The sequence below is a fragment of the Pseudomyrmex gracilis genome, unplaced genomic scaffold, assembly GCF_002006095.1.
Source record: "Pseudomyrmex gracilis isolate BER0280 unplaced genomic scaffold, ASM200609v1 scaffold_93, whole genome shotgun sequence".
NCBI lineage: Eukaryota > Metazoa > Arthropoda > Insecta > Hymenoptera > Formicidae > Pseudomyrmex > Pseudomyrmex gracilis.
This window is the reverse complement of record NW_018020677.1, coordinates 494,889-514,638: the sequence shown is the minus strand read 5'-3', so window position 1 is coordinate 514,638 and position 19,750 is coordinate 494,889. Positions and strand designations below refer to the sequence as shown.

Below are 19,750 nucleotides of genomic sequence, written 5' to 3'. Positions count from 1 at the left end.
AAGCCAATGATCCTATTATATCCGCTTTCTTGTTCGGCTTAATGTCAGGAAACTATCCCGGCGCGCGTTAATGCACTTAAACCGATGCAGTCCGCATCGGCGAACGTATTACGGACGATGTACATTAGCGAGTCGATGTGCATCGGCGAGGCGTTGAATTGATTAAATTCCATTTCGTCGAGACTAACAATTCCCGATATCCGCTTGTCTCGCGCGCGATAAAGTCCCCCCTGCCCCCCCCCCTTTAACCGAGGGTTGTCGCGATGAATTTGTTTGACGAGAGAAATCGCAATTTAAATTTATTAAATATCCACGAGGATACATCACATCCGAGAACGGGATCTCCCGACGGAGAACGCGTATATATTGGTTCGTCGCATCGTCGACGTCGGGTTTAAATTTCGACGTTAATTATCGAGGTTTGAATTATCGAGCTACAGATCATCCGGTATACGGAACAGATCTATCGGGCCATCTGTTTACTAGCAAAACCATCTGGTTCGACCTACTTCTCCAACTCTGTCCGAATGTTTCAATAGCCGTCGTAACATTCCCAATTTGAAAGAGAGAGGGAAGCCAGCTATAAAACACCGGAGCAATATCGGTGGACCAACTCTCTCTCTCGCCTGTTTCTCGCGAGTTATATTCGTGCGTGCTAATAAAAGAATTATACGAAAAAACTATGTGGACCCCATGTGGGGGGTCGCGTGAGAAAAATAATTCCGAACCACACAATAATTCGGGATTATCTTGCACCGATCGCGCGAATCGGTTGAATAAAATTTAACTTTAATTGACGAACTTAACACGCGACAACGAAGAACTAATTTTGAAAATAACAAAATCGCTCGTTGAAATAAGTGCAAAATATTTTATAACAGAGAAGTAATGATTTATATATATATATTTTTAAAAAATATATATATTATAAAATTTAATGTAAACATTTTACATGTTAAAAATAAAAAAGAATTTACAAAAAATCGCGAACAAAAATAAATTTACATTCTCCCGTTCTTTCGCGCGGTGTCAAGGTCACATGAAGAAAATCGTATCATACCTTTCCGCCGACGATGCTGAGCCCTAGGCTGGTCCTCGGCTCTCTGTATATCTCCACCAATCTCTCCGGGCCCCAGTGCTTGGACCAGGTGACATCGCCATCGTGATTTCTGTGCGTGACGGTCATGTCCCCTCTGCGCTCCACGAAGACGACTGTCGGAAACTTCCGCGGCGAACTCGGCGAGATCGACGAGGGCGAGCTCTCGGTCTTCCTGGACGTCGAGCTCGTCGGTCTGCTCTGAAACGAATACTCCGGACGATCGATGCTCGCTTGATCAGCCTCGAGCAGCAGCTCGTCGTCGCTGCATTGGATCGCTTTTGACTCCTGATAGGTCTGTACCTCGACTTCTCGTCGCGGACTGCGCAGTGCGTCCTCCCGCGAGGAAGATCTCGATCTGTCGGATGACGATCTCGCGGATATGTCCTCCGGGATGCACTGAACGCTCTTCGACTCCTGCGATCGATCGTCGCTTCTCGCGAGATCACCAAAGTCTTCGAGCGAGCACTGAACACTCTTGTTCTCGTCCTGCGTCTGCGTTTGCACTTCCCGCTTTGGGCTCTGGAAGTACTTCTGGCCGACGCGGAACGGACTGATAGCAGACAACGGTTCCTCGCAGGGACTCGTTACACTCTGCTCGGGACTGCACTGCGTGCTCTTCGACTCCTGCACAGTCTGCGTCTGTACGTCGCGCTTCTCCTTAGGCGAGTACTGGGAATGAGTCTCCTTGAAGCTGCGTTCGACCTCCGAGATGCTTTCGTCGTAAGTCTCCTGAGCCTCCGACAGATCCTCCAGAAGCGAAGGAGTGATCGCCTCGTGGAACAGATGATCCGATTGGCTCTCGAGCGTCTGGCTCTGATACTCGAGAGAATGCTCCTTGCAGATCAAACTGTCCTCTTCGTATCTACGAGTCACTTCCTCCGACAACGGCGAGGGTTTTTCGCGCGAAGGAGTCCGATCGGAGGTGTCGCGATCCTCCTTTTGTTCCTCGCGTCGATCCTGTGCCGCGCGATCGGCAACTTCGCTCGGTGAAATCGAAGAATCCCTCGGCGCGTCGACGTATTCCTCGCGTCGAGATCTTGAGAGAAATGAAAAAAAAAAAAAAAAGGTCAGAGCGACGAGAATTCAAATCAAATGCTCAACGAAGCGGAAACTCTATTCTTCGGGACAAGGCTATTGTAGCGATAAACGGATCGTCGCGACGGGAATCGGATCGTCGGATGCAATTGCGCGCGCGACGGCATTTTCTTAATTGCACCTTGTTACGCATCCGTATAAAAAAAATACTTACTTATCGTTAGATAAGATGAATCGTAACGGAGAAAAATGATTACTACTTTCGTCTTGAAAATTATCACGTGCCGTTATATAGCGCGAAAATAAAATCTAGAAATAGTATTTTGTTGGAAATCAACGGTAGAATGCTATTGATGCGATTGGGACTAATTAACAGTGAGTCACGCAACATCGTCGCGATGACTCGTAACAGGCGTAAAAAAAAAAAAAAAAGATAAGTGGCTCTTGACGCGATATCTTTAATTGGCCAGATGAGATTAATACGATTAATTATCTGCAACACTTTTGATGCAATGCGTTACCGGCAGCAATAACAACAGAACGTTGGAAAAGTTTGCGACTTATACAAAAAAAAAAAAAAAAAAATTTATTTTCCCAGCTCGATCTTATTGCAAAATAAAAACAGATCGAAAGCTTGCAGTTTGCGCAAAATATTTTTCGAACGCGATATTTTTGTTGTCCTGTAACGGAAACGAGAAACCGCGCGCAACCGATGATGATAATATACGTGGATTATTTATTGGTTGCTTGTAGGAAAAACGCGATATTCTTTCGATGCGGAACGTGTGCACATTTTCCGTATGTACATACACGTGAACATAAAGTATAAATCCTACGCAAGAACGTGACGGATCTGCCGCCGTGTTTGCTTCTAGCGGAGAGAGAGAGAAAGAGAGAGAAAATTCTCTCTGTATTCAAATGACTATGATATTGTGAACCAAAAATATCTTCTCGTTTTTTTTTCAAAAAAAGTTTCCACTTTTCGATATTTCGCGAGAGAGAGAAAATTTGTAGTAGCGTTATTATGTAAAATACTATTTGTAAATATCTCTGCTATTATTATATAAAATATTATTTATACGTGTAAATAATCCGATACGTGTGAAATATTATTTACATGTAAAATGGTGTTTAAAATGATAAGTTGTGAACTCTTTATTAAAAACTTGTATAATACGATATTAAGCGCGCGCGCACTCCAATTCTGACATTTCTCTTTTATTACATAACTCTCTCGTGAAAAGATCATCTTTGTATTCGGTACAAAACTTGAAATCATGCAAATCGTCTAATTGAAGAGCGAATTTGCTTCGTGTCGAGACCTTCGCAACTAAAAAATTTCTTCCGCAGTCGCGACCATGTAGATCAATTTTGTATATATATTTATTTTTAAGTCAACTTGACTCGCGGAAATTGTAAATTGAACATTACATAAGACGAATCCTTGTCGCGACACATTTCTACGTATTTACCAAAGTGTGTGAACAATCGCGACGACTGAAACTCGTCGAGACTGATCGTATGCAATTGTTTCTTATTTGTTTCATGACACAAAAAAAAACAGAATCGCGATTCTCAACGCTAAGAAGCGCCAGTTACGTTCGGATGAGGCAGTTACATGACGTACTTCAACTTCCGTTATCCAAGCGAGGTAAGATTTTTTTGCGCGACGCTCTCAGACTCCGAGAGGCACGTCCGTCGTTTCTTTGACGTCGTTCCGTCGCTTCTTCTTTTTTTTTTTTTTTTTTTTTTAATTCTTTCCACACCGAGATCGAGTCGCACTTCTGGAAGATGCGCGAGTCAAAAGAGAAGAAAGATACTCGAGCGCGAGCACGAGGAAAGAGTGGCGCTTGTCGAGAACCTTCAGCGGCAGAACGCGACGCGGAAAAGAAGTACGCGCGGGTATTTGTTTCTCACGTTACGTCGCCCGTACGGAAGCCAAGGTGTTGTGTCTTCGGCGCGTCACTGCAAACTGGCTTCCTTTGATCTAATAAATGACACTCTTTTGCGAAGCGCGCGTGTGTTCGCGCTCGTCACACACGTGCGCACACACAGGTGAGCAAATACGTTCGTGCGCGCGCGCGAGCGAGCGAGCGAGCGATTGCACTCGCGAGTGATTGTGCGAGCGCAAGACGCGCAATCGCGATGATGATAACATGCCGAGCGTAGACGCGCGCGTAGACTGCTTGAGGCGCGGGTGACTCGTGTTCCTACCGCGGGAGTATTCCGTGCGTGCGTGCGCGCGCTCGATTCCATGCTCTGCGCGACGACGTAACACGTACGTATATGTATATATACACACGTGTGGGAAGTATGTATGTGTCTGTGTGTGTGTGTGTATGTGCGCGCAGTTGTTGGTCATTGAGCGCGTGTGTTTGGCGTATGAAGTGTTTTGTACATACAAGGTGTCGTGAAAAAAATTACATTTAATGAGAAAATGATGAAATAGACGATGATCGAATGCGATTTGTTTTTATGCGTGTGATATCGCGACAGCTGAAAGATTTGTGTAACGTAACTGTGAACAATTCATTTTCTATCAGTGCGAAACGTCGATTTAAATAAAAAAATAAATACACGCACGTGATTTGTAATCACACACACACGCACACATTTTTGTTCTATAGATTAAGTTTCTTTAAAAGAGAGAGCCTTAATTTTTCTACTTACACTTCTGACTTGATCTCTTAAACGCGTAAATTTACATCAAGATTCTCGCGAACAAATTTGTCAAGAGCGCGATCTCTACGACATATTTCTCTATGCAAGTTCATATCATACGCTCCTTTCTAGGACACCGTATACGTAGTCATGTATATGCGAACACGGTATTCTTAATTGTATAGGAGAAACGAACGCGTGCGCGGCATATTTAACGTGAGAACATGTACGTAGATACGCGTCCGCGTGTGTGTTTGAGACTTACAAGGCGACGTGGCATATATGTGCGCGCGTCGTATGTGCAGAATGGCACGCAAGAAATGAGAACGTTTGTAGATGCGTCGCGCGCGCGCGTGTATGTGTGACTGAAAACGTCGGTAAAAAGACGACCGTGGTTATTGGACAAATCCGAAAGCGCATATACGTACGTGTTCGTAAAGATATATATATATATATATACATATATACGTATATTCACATATATGGATTCACACGCGCACAGTTGCGAAGATTTATGCATCATGCGCTTTGGCGTGCATGTGCGGATGGCATAAAGTAATCCCGAACATGTCGTATCAGCCGAGAGCCAATTTTCGATAAGTGACGACGAGTCTTTGACGGATGAGAACCAGAACCTTGCTTTTCTCCAGAGACCGATATATGTGTGTAACATCGAGTTTTGACGAAATTACATATATAAGAAATATAATAGAACAACTAAAATCTCATCTAGTTGAAGTTTCATAAATTATTTATAAAAAAAATGTTTTATCTTTTCAATATTTTTGATGTATAGATTTATATATACTTTATATATTTTATATATTGCGTGTAAATAAATAAATAATATATTTTATATATTGCGTGTGTAAATAAATAAATACACACGTTTTTTATATCCCCTCAACTTTTGAAATCTAGATTGAAACCGAGGTTTTTTAGAAAAGCGCGGAGCAGCATTGCTCGGGAACGCAATTAAAAACGTCTCACGCGGGTGGAGAACAACTTAATGAAGCAAAAACGCGGGCACACACTTGATACGCTAGCAGTCTAATCCATGAAAAGTAACTTACACATATTGATGTATTCATATATTCGTGCTGACTTTATTATTTTAGTCACTTTAATATTTACTCCCCCGTCGAAAATTGAATGATAGCGCGCTTTTAGGTCATAGTTCAATTACCATATTTCTTCACAATTTTCAAGCTTTCAACGTAACACATTTTAATAACGGGACACAAAAGGCTAATCAAGGCTAAACAAAATTATTGCGTAGGCATTAAAATTATAAATCGATAGAATTAATTCAATTAAAATTTGATTTTCGCACACAAAATTAAATTGAAATATGAAGTTTTAGGTTTTATTTATTACCAAAAAAAGGATTACCCTAAATTATTCCAAATCCCCTGTTTTTATACGCGCATCTCTCACTACTTCGTTCATTTTAATAAATAAACTTGTTACATACTGATTATGGACTTCGTTATTGTTTCTTTGTTTTTCTTCCGCGTCGTATTTATTCGTCTTTCTCCGATTTAGCCTCGCCGTTCTTCCTCCTCCTCTTACGGCATCCTCCCCGTTCCACCTCGATCTCTTCCGCTGCCTCTTTCACCTTATCTTTCTGCAGCTATTCCGGCAATTCCGCTCGTATCTTCCTGGTTTTTTCATCTCTCCGCTCTTTTACAATTCCGCGCGCGTATTTCCTCGTTTCCTTGTAACACAGCGATTGTGTCACATCGCGTACGTGTGTTTGTTATCGCTCGACCTTTTTCTAATTCTCAGTCAGCGCGGTATCATTTCCGTCGTGTTTGACGCGTCTGTGCGTCGCACTTCTCCGACGTCTCGCGCACATTTATTTCCCTTTGCCATTTCGTCGTTACGTAACGACCGTTCGTATACGCGCCGTCTTTTTTTTTTTCTCCCCCAGCGGATGTCAATCCGCGTCGCTTTCGACTGCTTCGCATCCGACATAGCGTTCGATTTGTCTTTTTCCGATTCGTCGCGTCCGTGTCAGCTTTTCTCCCTTTTATAACGTCTGGACCTATCAGCTTTTTTTCTCTTTCGCCACCCATTAACATCGCTGTCAGTCCTAGTTAAGCTCGGCGGAATTTTCTCCCACGTCTCTGCATCGCCTTTGCGAATCGAGATTCGTTTCTAACCGAGCGAACTCTCGAGCAAGTCTGACTCTCTATCGGTCTTCTGCCACACTTCGGTTTATTTCGAAGTCTATTATCGATTACGTCAGACGCAATGCTTATTTTTCTGACACGGCGCTGTTGTAATGACAACATCAATCGTTTAAATCTCACGCAATTATCTCGCGTAAACAAATGTGAACTTTAGCATACGAATTGGTGTGTTATTTATAAATTTTTGACGTGTAGTTGCGCAATATAGTTTATAAATAATCTAGTACACATGATCAGACGCGATAATATTTAAAAATTTGTAAAACAAACGATGCGATGAAAAAAAAAGTGAATATTGCATCTCTGGCAGAGTGACGCCAGGTACGCGTTTCAACGCGGAATCCGAACGAAAATCCGCAAAGAAAACAACACTTGGCGGAATTTGCGGCTTTATTCGCGTGTGGGCGGAATCTCTGCGCAATCCTGCGAGCGAGAACTTTGCGGCGTAAATGTATGTAAATGAAAAAGTTCTTCTCAAGAGTGGAAAAACGCAGTCTTTAAGAATATAAAGAGGAAGACGTTTTTATCTTCCGTCCCCTCCCCCCCCCCGACTTCCCACAATGTATCTTTTGATGAATTAAAAAGCAGTCGCTCTCGGAAGACGACGAATGCGGCAAAGACGTGTATGAATAAATTAATTATTTAATTTTGTCGAATCCCGACGCGAGAGCGGGACTTGAAAAAAAAAAAAGTGTAAATAAAGTGTGCAAATTCGCTTAACGTTTTCCGGTTACCGCGGCATGAATTATTTATCAATCTTTTACATTAGTCCAGATTTTCTCTCAATTTCCATATTTCGGACTTGTAAAAACCCGAAGCGAGAGCTGTGTGTTTTGCGTTCGTATAATCGAGATTTTCCCGTTGCTCGTTACACCGCGGCGTTGCAACGACGCGACGCATAAAAATGAACATCGATGCATCATCGCCGCAGACGCAAAACTCTTGAACGTATACATTTTTTCTGCTACTTGTTTTCTTTTTTGTTTTTGTTTTCTTTCATTCCGCGTGTGCGCTTGACATTTATAAAAATTCACGCGCGCTCCGTTTTATTGCGGATTTTATTTTATTTTATTTTTTTTTTTTTTTGCGCGCGCGCGAAATTCTCGAGCTTTTTCGCGGAATTTTCGGGACCGAGAAAAGTTATATTGCAGCGCGTATTAACTGCGGGGTGACCCAGTTTTCCGGTAAATTGTACGAGCACTTCGGGGTTTCTATGGCTGTGCGTGTAATCCAACCCTAATCGGGATCGACAAACTGCGATGGGTAAACAATATTGTTTGTAAATCGACATTCGAAGCCCCGAGAACGTCGCATGAACTTATTAATATAACGGCGATCGCGGTAGACCGCAAACAGAAGAGCTCGCTTTATTATTCCGCGCGCCCTTTCCGCAGCAAAAGATCCATCTTCGCGAACGATCTTTTCGTTCGTGACGAAATGCTTCGTTGACATCGAACACTTGCTAAGATATAAAAGATTTTTGATCTCTTTCGTGGAATAGTGCGCAAACACAATATATCTTCCCGCGATGAAAGATTTGAGAAACTCACAATCGAGTAATGTTAATCGCATTATTATCGTCGCGCGGTGAAATCGTTATCTACTTTTTTAGATAACTTCTTTTATTGTTTAATCTACATTTTTGCTCCTGATTTATTTTAACAACAATTGTAATTGTCCATGCGTTTAGAAGCGAACCTTTGCGACCCCGCTTTGACACACTTAAATAAACATGACTCATATCGAGATTCTGTATTTTTTTTTTTTTTTTGAAAATAAATAGATCAGCCAACAATATTCGCTTACCTCGAAATTTCATCGTCCGCTCTCGCTTCCTCCGTCGTTCTCGTCGTGTCCCCGTCACGCAGAACCGTCAGTTCCGGTCTGTCCGGGATCGCGAGGCTGCTGACTTTGAAGGGAAATTGTTCCTCCTTCTGGATCTTGATCAATCTCTTCGAACCTTCGCTTCCGGTTCTGCTGAATCGCCTCTCTTTGTGACGATCCCTGTCGTCTTCGGGCGTCACCTCGCTATCCTCGCTGTTGTCGGTGACTTTCGACAAGTCCAGAAGAATCTCGGGCTTTAGGTTTCTCACGGATACCTTCTGATCCTCGCCGGACTCGGGCTTGTCCTTCATCAAAGTGCTCTCGGACGTCGACTTCGCCAACGAGGGCAGTTGCAACGACGAGACGATTTCCGGCGACGGGGCTCGCATCAACTTCGGCTTGACCGTCTCGTGGCCCACGACCACTTCCGGCGGCGAGTGGATCTCGATTTTGGTGACCGTCTCCTCGGATCGTAGCGCGGTCGCCTCCTCCGCCGTAATGATCCTGGCTTTCACCAACTGGACTTCCGGCAAGAGTTCGGTTATCTGTAATGGGCGACACATTAAAAGAATACAAGAGAGATTCGAGAATTTAAAAATTCTCCGATTTTTTTTACGTAAAATATATTTCGAGATTTTTATTAGTTTTGTTAATTGTGTACGGAGAGATGTTTACGCAATAAAAAAATTAATATTTACTTAAATTACATCTGTTTTGTTATCGATTCGCCTCACCTGCTCGCTCGTGTCCTCGAAGAAGATCTCCTGAACGTCCTCCTGAATCCTAACTTCCTTTTTCTCCTCTAACAGCGATTCCCTCGAGGATTCTCGCGAAAAGGAATCTCTCCTCTTTCTCAACGAGCTGGGTCGTTTTGCCGGTTCTTGAATCGTCGCTTCGGGTTGTTGAACATCCGAAATGGCTGCCGAGGCTCGTTCCAAGATCGGTCGTTGCTTTTTGCTCTCCGAAAGTCTCCTGGCGTCCTTCGCGGTGACTTTCAAATCCGTCAGAGAATCCGTCGCCTCCTGCACCACTTCAGGCACTTTCTTCAAACTCTCCCTCCTCTTCGCGAACGCGACGAGCGTCGTATCGATTGAGGGAGTCTCTTCTTCTTTGTTAACGGCCGATGGTCGTCTCAATTGTTGTTCCGGTTGTTCGTCCTCGTGTCTTTCAGGAACGAGAGATTCCGCCGCTTCGAGACTCTTGTCGGGATAAGTAGGAACAGTGAGAATACCGTGTCTCGTCAAGAACTCCGTCACCCTCTCGATACACTCTTGTTCTTTCAAACTCTTTCTCTCCTCCCTCGATCGCCGATAACTGTCCTCAGCCTTTCTCCTGATCTCCTCGTCTCCCAGCGACTCCAGTTTCCGTCTGGACGTATCTTCCTTCAGCGCGAGGATCTTCTTCTTGGCGCCCTTTTCCGACGACGTGTCCGACCTCTCGAGCGTTTCCCTCGACGTGGACGTACGTCCTTCGGATTCCGCGCTGCTGTGGCGTTTCAAAGTCTTCCGGCGTTCCTCCCTTGATTTTCGCAACGATTTCGTCGTGACCTTGGACACTTCTTCCGCGCTGGACGACGGTTCCTCCTGCACGGGAGGCACGCGATCCACCTCCGTGGACGACGATTGCTTCTTTAATTTCACCTTCGGCGCCACCCTCTCCATTCTCGTTGTCGCGTCCTTCGTGTGTCTGGGTATCCTCGTCGTTTCGACGATTATCGTGCCACCGTACGACACGATGCTCGTCTCCTCGTGCATCGTCTTGGACGTGGTCGGATAGAACTCGTGAATGATCTCGACGTCGTTGTCGACGTCGACGTATCTGGTCGGTGACCGTTTGTCCCGATGATGAAGCCTGGGAGGTCGACGCGCGGGACTGCAGATCGGCGTAATCGGAGACGCATCCTTCCAATCGTCTTCCTCGTCCTCGTCGATTTCCGGTTTGTTCGTCGATGTTTCACTGAATCCTGCGAATATAGCGAAGAATTTTCTTCGTAGAATAATCGCGCGACAAAAATCTTTACTTACGACAGACATTCGCGTGCTAAGTATTTATTCTTTTTTTAAAAATAAAGTTTTACAAATGCTATTAAAAAAATTTTAAGAGATCTTACAAGAATATTTTTCACAAACTAGTTTAATTGTATATTACATGTTTAATGAGATGAGATGTTACTTTCTTGATCGCGAAAAAATTGAAAGAAAAATTGAAAATCTTGACTTTCTTGATCGCGAAAAAATTTCCCGCATCTTTGCATTATTGAGAAGTCGCACTTTATAAATAAATTCTTCCGAGTGTATTTATTTCGGTGCTCGAACGGTGGTGGCGTGAAAGGATATCGCGTGTTACAGCGCAATGTGCGTTAGGGAGCACAGCGCGCTTTTGTGTATAAAGTATCCGTAAAGGTAGTCTACATAATCGCAAGATCAAAATTAATGGCTTTCGTATATCAGACGTGAATGGTAATGGCAAATTGCTCCGTTACGCTTCTCTCTCTCTCTCTCTCTTCCCTCTTCTTTCTCTCTTTACGTTGTATATGTTTATGTCAGAGAAGACACACGCTTCTGTCGGAAGAAGAAAGGAAGCTCGCATAGAAATCGCGATAGTGTCTCGCGAAACAAGACGCGACATATCCTCTGTTCCGGAACAATAGCGTTATCTGAACCCGTCGTGTTCAGAACGCGCTTGTTTTTGAATGGAAATTTTTATTCGCCGTGTTGCGAAACACGTCTCAGACACGACTGATAAAAATTACGAGTCATCAGGTAAATTACCACTATTTGTTTTGTAACTTAGATAAGAATCGCATAATTGTTTATTCATAATAATTGTCGTGTGTTTATCGATTTTACTTCAATTTCACGCATGTGTTTTACGTGTTGGTGGTGATATTATTAATTTTACACGCTTGTGTTTTTTAGAAAAGAAATGGCGTCTTAAAAATCTGTTATAAAAGCGACGATAAGTGATTTTGCATTAAATTATTTTGCAACAATACCTGATCTCGAAGAGAGCAAGTCCTCGAGCTCGGTAACGCGATCGGTCGTCTCGCTCTCGTTTGGAAAACTTTTGCTTCGTTTGATCTTGGGCGTCATCTTCTGCTGTGGAATCGAGCAGCACAAAAAAGGAGCAAAAGAGAAAAACAATAATTAGACAATTGGTACAAACTTCAGTAATTACATAGCTCTAGCGTGTCTCGTACTCTAAATTCTAAAACGATTTGATCGAAGAGAAGTGCGGCGGCTTGATCGCGCGCAAGAGTGTGAGAAACAAACTCTAATGTTTTTTTTTTCGCACAGATGTGTGTTTACAGAACAAAAACAAAAAAACAAAAAAAATAAGACGGATCGTAGCGACATATGAACGTAAACGTCGCTTAACAATATACAGGTAATCTCTTCGTTGCCGATAATCCAGTTAAAGTTAAAGAGTTTCTTTCAAATAGGATTGTGAAATCCGCGTATGTCGATGACAATGCAAACCATCGTCGTGCGTAACCGACTCTTTTTTTTTCTTTTTTTCAAAAATAAAACGACGAAGAATCATTTACCGAATGCGGACTCTACGATGGATTCAGGAGTCGAAGGACATATAAAATAAATTACACACGTTGACGCAAAATATCAGAAACGAAGTTGGATGACGCTTCGCAAGCATTTCGTTTAATTTATGCACACCGGTTAATGCGCATCGGAAATGCGACGTCTAACTGCAATTTACGAAGTACAATTTACCGAAGGCGTGCACTTATTTGCGCGCGCTTTTAACCGAATTAGGCCGAAGAAACCGGTTATCGAGCGCAATTAGATAAGTGACCTGACCGAGAAGGAAGCGCTAATTTCGCGTCGCGTTGTATCGTTCGGTAAATAATTCTCCTCTCGCGATTACGTGCGATAAAAAAAAAAAAAAAAAGACGAATTTCGGCTTCTCTCTCAGTGAGACGAGAATGAAAACGAGTTATCCGCCGTTCGACTCGTTTCGTTCGATGTAACTTCGTTGTATCGAAGTAATTCACTCGAACGACAAACCGATTGAATCGATTCTCTTGCGCAAATTACTCGGAACGGAATTATTCGGGATAAACTTTCCAATCTCGCGTGCACGCGAAATAAAGCGACGCGACGGGAGATAAGAATCGCGTTTAAAAAACGGAGACGAGACTCTCTGCAATCGACTGCACAGAAGTCTGGCAATCGATGAAACTTCTTAAAGCTGCATAACGATGGCCAAGTGCTTCTTGTCGCGCACTCTTGTCGATTGGTAAATATCCAAGAAATAAGGCTTCTAAAAATCAAGACACGGAGTCTCTCGGGGTGCGAAAGAATATATGACATATGTTTATTGTGCAGATTTGTTTGGTCTCCAATAACCAATTGTTTTTTTTGTTTTTTTTCGGACGCTCTTGTTACACCGCATCCCTCACTTTTCTCCATACAGGTGTATAATAAAAAATATGGCAATATTTAAAACAATCAATTAATATTGTAACAACTAAGTAAACCTTTCTACGATGTAATAAACTATGCAACTATAAATTTTATGGAAGCAGCCTATCGAGAGACAAAAAGATTTGTAATGTGAAAACTTACCTATTGTCACAATCATATCACTCAATATATTCTATCTCGAGATATACGTTTTTTTTTTTTCATCCAATTTTCACGCAAGTTTGCGATATTATTCATTCGCTAACGCGGATTCGCGTTTGTAAGTACCACTTGCATTACGGAACATCCATATTGTAACAGCCTACTTGAAAACGTTCGTGACCGTTCATCATTCTCCGTTTATCATTCTATTGCTTTGTTACGCTCGTTGAAACAATTGTAACAGAAAAACCGAGCGAATCCTAACTTCTACTTCGCAGAATTTATTTATTTACTGACACGTTTATTGATACTGAAAATTGGACCAAAGAAAAGATAATTAAAGATTTTGTAAATAACAAAAAAAAAACACACATTCTCATCGTAAGGTAACGCAAATTTTGCGTAATAATAAAATATTTTTTTCTTTAAGGAACAAAAAAAATTTGTGAGAACACGCGACTTTGTCGCGATATTTCGTACAATAGTATATCTTTAACACACACACACACACACACACGCACAGACGTAATGCTCTCTGGTATATTTCTATATATTTCTGGTAAAATATAACAAAGTGTTAGAATGATACAATTTTTCATAACAATCACGAATTTAGAAGTACATCAAGAAACGGCACGGCCGTTGAAAAGAAAAAGAAATTACAAAATTCGTCGTAGTTCGAAAATCATTCGTTTGATTTATATATATATATATATATATTCATATATAGAGTACGTTGTATAAGAATTGTATTCCTTACGTATCAAGTAAATTTTATGTTTAATTTGATCTCTCGACTTATTTGAAAAATCAAAAACGAACACGTCGATTTCGATTCACTCGTGAATGATTCCACAAATCGGGTCGTTAAGCTCAGAATGTTGGCAATAGGGGAAAAATCTGAGATAAACGAATGAAAGGACGGGACATTCGGTTTTTTTTCGTTTCTTGTGTTCGCGTTTGTTTTTGTTTTTGTTTTTTTTTTTTTTCCCCGCTCTTGCACACGCACGTGCGGTCACGCGCGTGAAATTACATCGAGTACGCCGTCTTGAATATCGACGTTGTCATTATTATTAAAACGGGCATAAACAAGGATTTATATACTGCTTTTATCGTGGTAAATTTTATTTTCTATTTTGGTATTTTGGGTTTGTTCGTTTTTTTTTTTTTTTTTTGGTCGATAACTGCGGTAAAATGCGTAACTTGCGTCGGAAATGTATCCGGCCTCGGCGCGCTTATGCCTCGCTCTGAAAAATGAAAAAGAAATATCACAGTTAGAAAGAGATGTGCGACACACAAATTTTTGTATTTTATATAACACAAACATATATATATATATATATATTTATAAATATATATATACATATTTATATAATCACGTATTGACGACAACGACGTTTATTCGCGCGACATTCTTCCTAAATTCTACAAAAGCGCGCTAACGCGATATTGCAATTCTGTTCTTTTCGATCGCCCTTTTCTCCCTCTCTCTCTCTTTATTTTTTATTTAAAAAACTAAAACAAGTGCATAAAACACACACATATAGAGAGAAAAACTGCGGACTCGCTAAAAAGAGCAGAATTGTTTCTACATATCGCACGAAACGCACGATGGGATCAGAGAGAGGAATTTGTACGTTCGTAAATTTTTGATATATAACAGTTTTAGTTTTTACGTAATTTATACACACACACACACACACATATACGGATATGCAAATATAATATTATATTTTAAAAACACATATAAAAGAGAAAGTCTGGCGCGGAAAAATTATCAGAAATATATGTGCGTGCGATACGTTACGTCAGACAAAGATTTTATTCTCTCCCATCGAGCGAGTCGAGAGCGAGTCGAGAGCGAGCGTATCTATCGCGACAGCGACCGAATGATAAATAGTTACCGAAGTATAAAATGTTAAATTCATATCTCGCGCAATATATAGTAAAAGAATAATAACAGAGAGCGGCCGCTGAGAGATACGCGGGAATACGCACGAGAGCGCGCGCAGATTTGCGACGAGAATGCGCACAGATGTCGCGGCAAGAAGAAGCAATTTTTACGTAATAATCGCTCGTGCTGCCATATGCTTCGGTAAACGTGCAACGAATTGATATTCTTCTCTTTCTCTTTCTCAAGCTGCAAAGCTTCGCGTCGCACGGAAAAAGCGTGAAAAGTTTTCTCGCAAACTTTTCCCGTCTCGGTTCTCTCTTTCATAAGAATGAGAAAAAGAACGAGATCGTCTCTCTAGACGATTTATTTTTGTCACAACTTTGTAAGCGCGTATTGTATATTATTCCATTCAAGTTTATTGAATATAGTTCTCAAACAAATTGCAATACTTTTCACGCTTCGCTTATACAGCGAATTTATAATAATAATAACAAATGGGGATGCATGACCATTTTATTCTTCGGATAAGTGAAGTTCGCTTCGGTTTAAAAAAATTGAATTTAAATTTTTACTTAAACAAATCTGTTTCAAGCAACGATTGTAGCTTCGTCAATTTTTAAATGTGTAAAAAAAAAATTATTTGTTGTTGGTTTCTCTTGAAACAACAAATTAAAACGCGATGTATTATCCGAACGTATCACAGCTTGTTGTGTGAGACAACGAAAACGCCATGCGCTGTGTAACAAAAAAGTTCGCATCTGATCTTTCTCTCGGTGTGCAAATTGCCATAAGAAGCGCTTGCGGGAGAAGCGATTGTGACTATACATCAAATATAAATTAATAAAAAGAAAAACGATCAACAAAAACAGACCGAGAAAGAAACGTGGATCGTGCATCCCTAAAGTCTATTATATATAAAAAAAACTGCATTCATCAGCACTCGCGGTAGCAGCAAGAGAACTTTTCTATGGAGTTGTTGTTGTTGTTGTTGTTGTACGAAGATTCCGCGTTTTTTTTTCAAGGTTTTATGCAGCTGCGCAAAATAAAGCTCGCAATAGACACCAGGCACACGCACACGCGCGCACGCGCGCATGCACACACACACACACACACACAGCGAGGAGAAGGTATACAGAGTATAACAACAACAGAGATGGACATCGATATAACAATAATTAGAGAATAAAAAAGAGGAAAAAAACTGATGACAGAATAAAACAGTGACAAATACAAATAATTAGTGACGATCGATAATGAATGGATGACAAACAGCAACGATACACAACAGTAACAACGTTAATTAACGAGAACAATTAATGAGAGAACAATAATCGTGATAATCGTTTCGCGTGCCTTCGAGAGAACGCGGACTTTTTTTTTTATTTTTTTTATAAGAGAGATTATTAATAACAAGAGAGCGTCGCGTTTTTTTTTTTCTGAAGCAGTGAAGAAAAAAGGAAGCCTGAGGAGAGGAGAATCGATTTTTTGTTACGTAACTTGCGGCTCATGATATTCCATGCGGCTAGAGACCCGTCGAAGGCTTATTTGCGCCCCGTCCGTGTTTTCTCCGCCCCCGTTCGAGTATTCGGGAAGTCGATCGGAAGAGTTCAGGTATAGTAACACAGGTAAGTAGTAGTTAACGTACGGTATCGATCCCCACACGAGCGCCTCTTGATAATAGTGAAGAAAGGTGCCAGTGAGTAGTAGACAGTAGTAGAATGGTAGTAGAGCTCTACAAAAAGGCGAAAAGTTTGACATACGAGCTTGCTTGTGGGAGTTCGTAGCTTAAACAACTGTCTTGTGAACAAAAAAAAGAAAAAAAACAAAATAAAAGAAAGAAGAAAAAAAGATCGAAGATAGCGAAACGAGAATAAAATAATAAAAGAACGGAAAAGAAAGGCGACACAATCAAGAAAGAAACAAAAACAAAGAGATGATAGATTCAAATATCGTTCAACTTGTACTTGATCGTTTACTTGCCTCTCGTTTTTTCACACACGTTCTATCACGAGTTTCTTTTCGTCTTTTCTTTCAAACTTTCCGTTTTTCACTCTTACGTTTCTCTCTCTCTCTCTCTCTCTCTCTCTCTCTCTCTCTCTCTCTCTCTCTCTTTCTTTTATTCTCTTCCTTTCACACGTTTTTCTCTCTCTCTCTCTCTCTTTTTTTCTCTCTCTCTCTCTCTCTCTCTCTCTCTCTCTCTCTCTCTCTCTCTTTCTTTTATTCTCTCACTCTCTCAGGCTACTTGAGTCATTTTCTTTCTCTCACTCAGACTTCACTCATCTTTCTCATTCATCTTTCATTCTGTCGTTTCTTTTCTGAAATGCACGCTCTTTCACTCTCTCTTTCTCTCTTTTTTTCTCTCTCTCTCTTTCATACGTATTTTCTTTTTCTCTTTATCTGTCTACTAAAAAAACCTGTGTCTATATGTATCTTTCGCTCTATTTTTTCACTCTTTCTCTCTTTCACTCTTTCTTCTCTCTCTCTCTCTTTCTTTCTCTCTTGACCGACCGACCGACCGACTGCAAGGAGACAAATGGCAAATATAACAATACGCAACAAAATATAATTCCTCAAAACGAACTTGCAACTTGCTAAACAAAGATCACTAAGACGATCGTGTGTGTTTTGGTGAGTTTTGAAAAAATTTTTGAAAGTATGTGAGAGAAGTCAGTCGAAATATGCAATAAAGTTGTTTTGTTCAGCTACTCTACCAGGCAACTTTCATTCACTATTACAATCGTTTTAGTTCGGTACTTACTTAGTTGATGGTCGCGGGCAATATACAACCCATCCGCGGTAAACACCCCGAGCGCTATTATCAAACTCTCTTTTTCTTTTTCTCTCTCTCTCTCGCACCGTCTCTCTCATGTTTTCTCTTTTTTTTTTTGTATTCACCATATCTCTTTATTATTTTCCGTTTTACTTTTCTCCGGTGCTGATCAAAGCAGCGCCGATTATGTACATTCGCGTACTTCTTTTTCTCTCTCTCTCTCTCTCTCTCTCTCTCAAGTTCGCCGAATGTCCGACCTTTCTTTCTTTTATTTCCCCCATTTTTCTGATCACCGCAAAACAAGGATACGAGTGTCGTCGAAAAAAATCTCATTAGACGTCGTTAACCGTATTGTTTCGTTTTTGGAAGCGGAGCACAGAATTAACGATTTGATATATTGATCTACGCGTAAGTCGTTCAAGTTTGAAAAACAATAATCTATATTTTATATATATATAATATATATATATATAAATATGAAAAGAAAAATATATATAGAAATATAGTTGCTTGCGCTTTAAAATTCTACTAATTTGTTTCTCGGTTTATATTTGTTACTTCAAAAGCAGTTGCGTCGAGATAAATGCATATGTAAAAAATAGTAGCATATGCAATAATTGTATATAATTTCATATAATTAATATACCTAAGAAAACCTAATTATTGCTATTTTTTACAATTGTAGAAGACTACCGGATATATGTATGTACAAAATATGTACAAAATATATGTACAAAAGGAAAAAGGATCATTTTTTGCTTGTGTCAGTTACGTCGATTGATGTATATATAATATATACACAGCATTATATTATAATGCCTTAAAACTTATTACTTATATATAAAATTGTTTAAGTATATATATAAAATTATTTACTTGGTAAACGTATTCCGAGTACGCGTACCGTATTGTTTTTCATTTACACATCACAATTGTCAATCAAACTTTAATTATATTAATTTAACAAAAGAATAAAAGTGAGGGTTAACGAACTCGCGAGTTCGACCTCGGTTGAACGACCGGTTGTCGCCGGATGAAGACAAAATGCTACACGGGTAGCAGGCGAATATGTCGGCGCAGGAGGTTTGCGAAGAGGAGGGGGAACGCGCAATCTCAGAATCCGAGTATTACTAGTCGTCAAAAGTGCCCCAAGATGAAGACAAAATGCTACAAAGCTAACAGGAATACACGTTGGCGCAAGAGGTATGCGAAGAGATGGGCGTCGAACTCGCTTAACGTCGACTCAGAGACGGGGAGGGAGGAGCTACGAACCCCGCGCTCCGATTGGTCGCCGCTCGCCATGCCTCGCAGTGATCGTGGGCAGTTCGAGCGACGCGGCGACGCCTTCGAATACCTTCGTATACCTCTTTTATCTACATGCGTTCCTGGTCTCCGATAATTTTCGCGAGTCTCGTTAACCTCAATTTCGTTCAATTTCGTTTCTTTTCCGTGACTTTTGTAGCTTCGGCCGACGACCGAGAAGTCCCTAAATAAATAAATATGCTCGAGATAAGACTTGTTATTGTATTGTAAATGTAATTTCAAGCATAAACAATACGTTGTGTGCGTATATTTTGTTTGAAAATATATCGGCACAAAAACGACGACTTCGTCGCGCGCTTTGCGATATCGTCGAAAAATAACTTTGCGTACTCGTAAAAATTGTTTTTTTTTATTCTTCTTGTT

The 19,750-nt window shown here is 40.9% G+C and overlaps 1 protein-coding gene and 1 long non-coding RNA gene across 6 annotated transcripts in view; both read right to left on the bottom strand.

Moving 5' to 3' along the window:
* The window catches only part of LOC109855592, a 93,027-nt gene that overhangs the window by 13,935 nt on the left and 59,342 nt on the right, over nucleotides 1-19,750 (bottom strand). For 4 of the 5 annotated variants that reach the window (XM_020430029.1, XM_020430034.1, XM_020430033.1 and 1 more), the window contains exons 18-21: nucleotides 11,810-11,912; nucleotides 9,549-10,777; nucleotides 8,797-9,359; nucleotides 1,061-2,135 (exon numbers count right to left, since the gene is read on the bottom strand). In XM_020430029.1, the coding sequence (XP_020285618.1) occupies nucleotides 1,061-2,135; nucleotides 8,797-9,359; nucleotides 9,549-10,777; nucleotides 11,810-11,912 (2,970 nt within the window). The remainder of the gene's footprint in view (nucleotides 1-1,060; nucleotides 2,136-8,796; nucleotides 9,360-9,548; nucleotides 10,778-11,809; nucleotides 11,913-19,750) is intronic. The other variant, XM_020430031.1, reaches the window with a different exon arrangement.
* LOC109855594 lies at nucleotides 14,364-17,165 on the bottom strand. Its single transcript, XR_002250321.1, has 2 exons — nucleotides 16,940-17,165; nucleotides 14,364-14,647 (listed from the first exon to the last, which is right to left on the bottom strand). It is a non-coding gene; the product is annotated as an uncharacterized LOC109855594 (long non-coding RNA).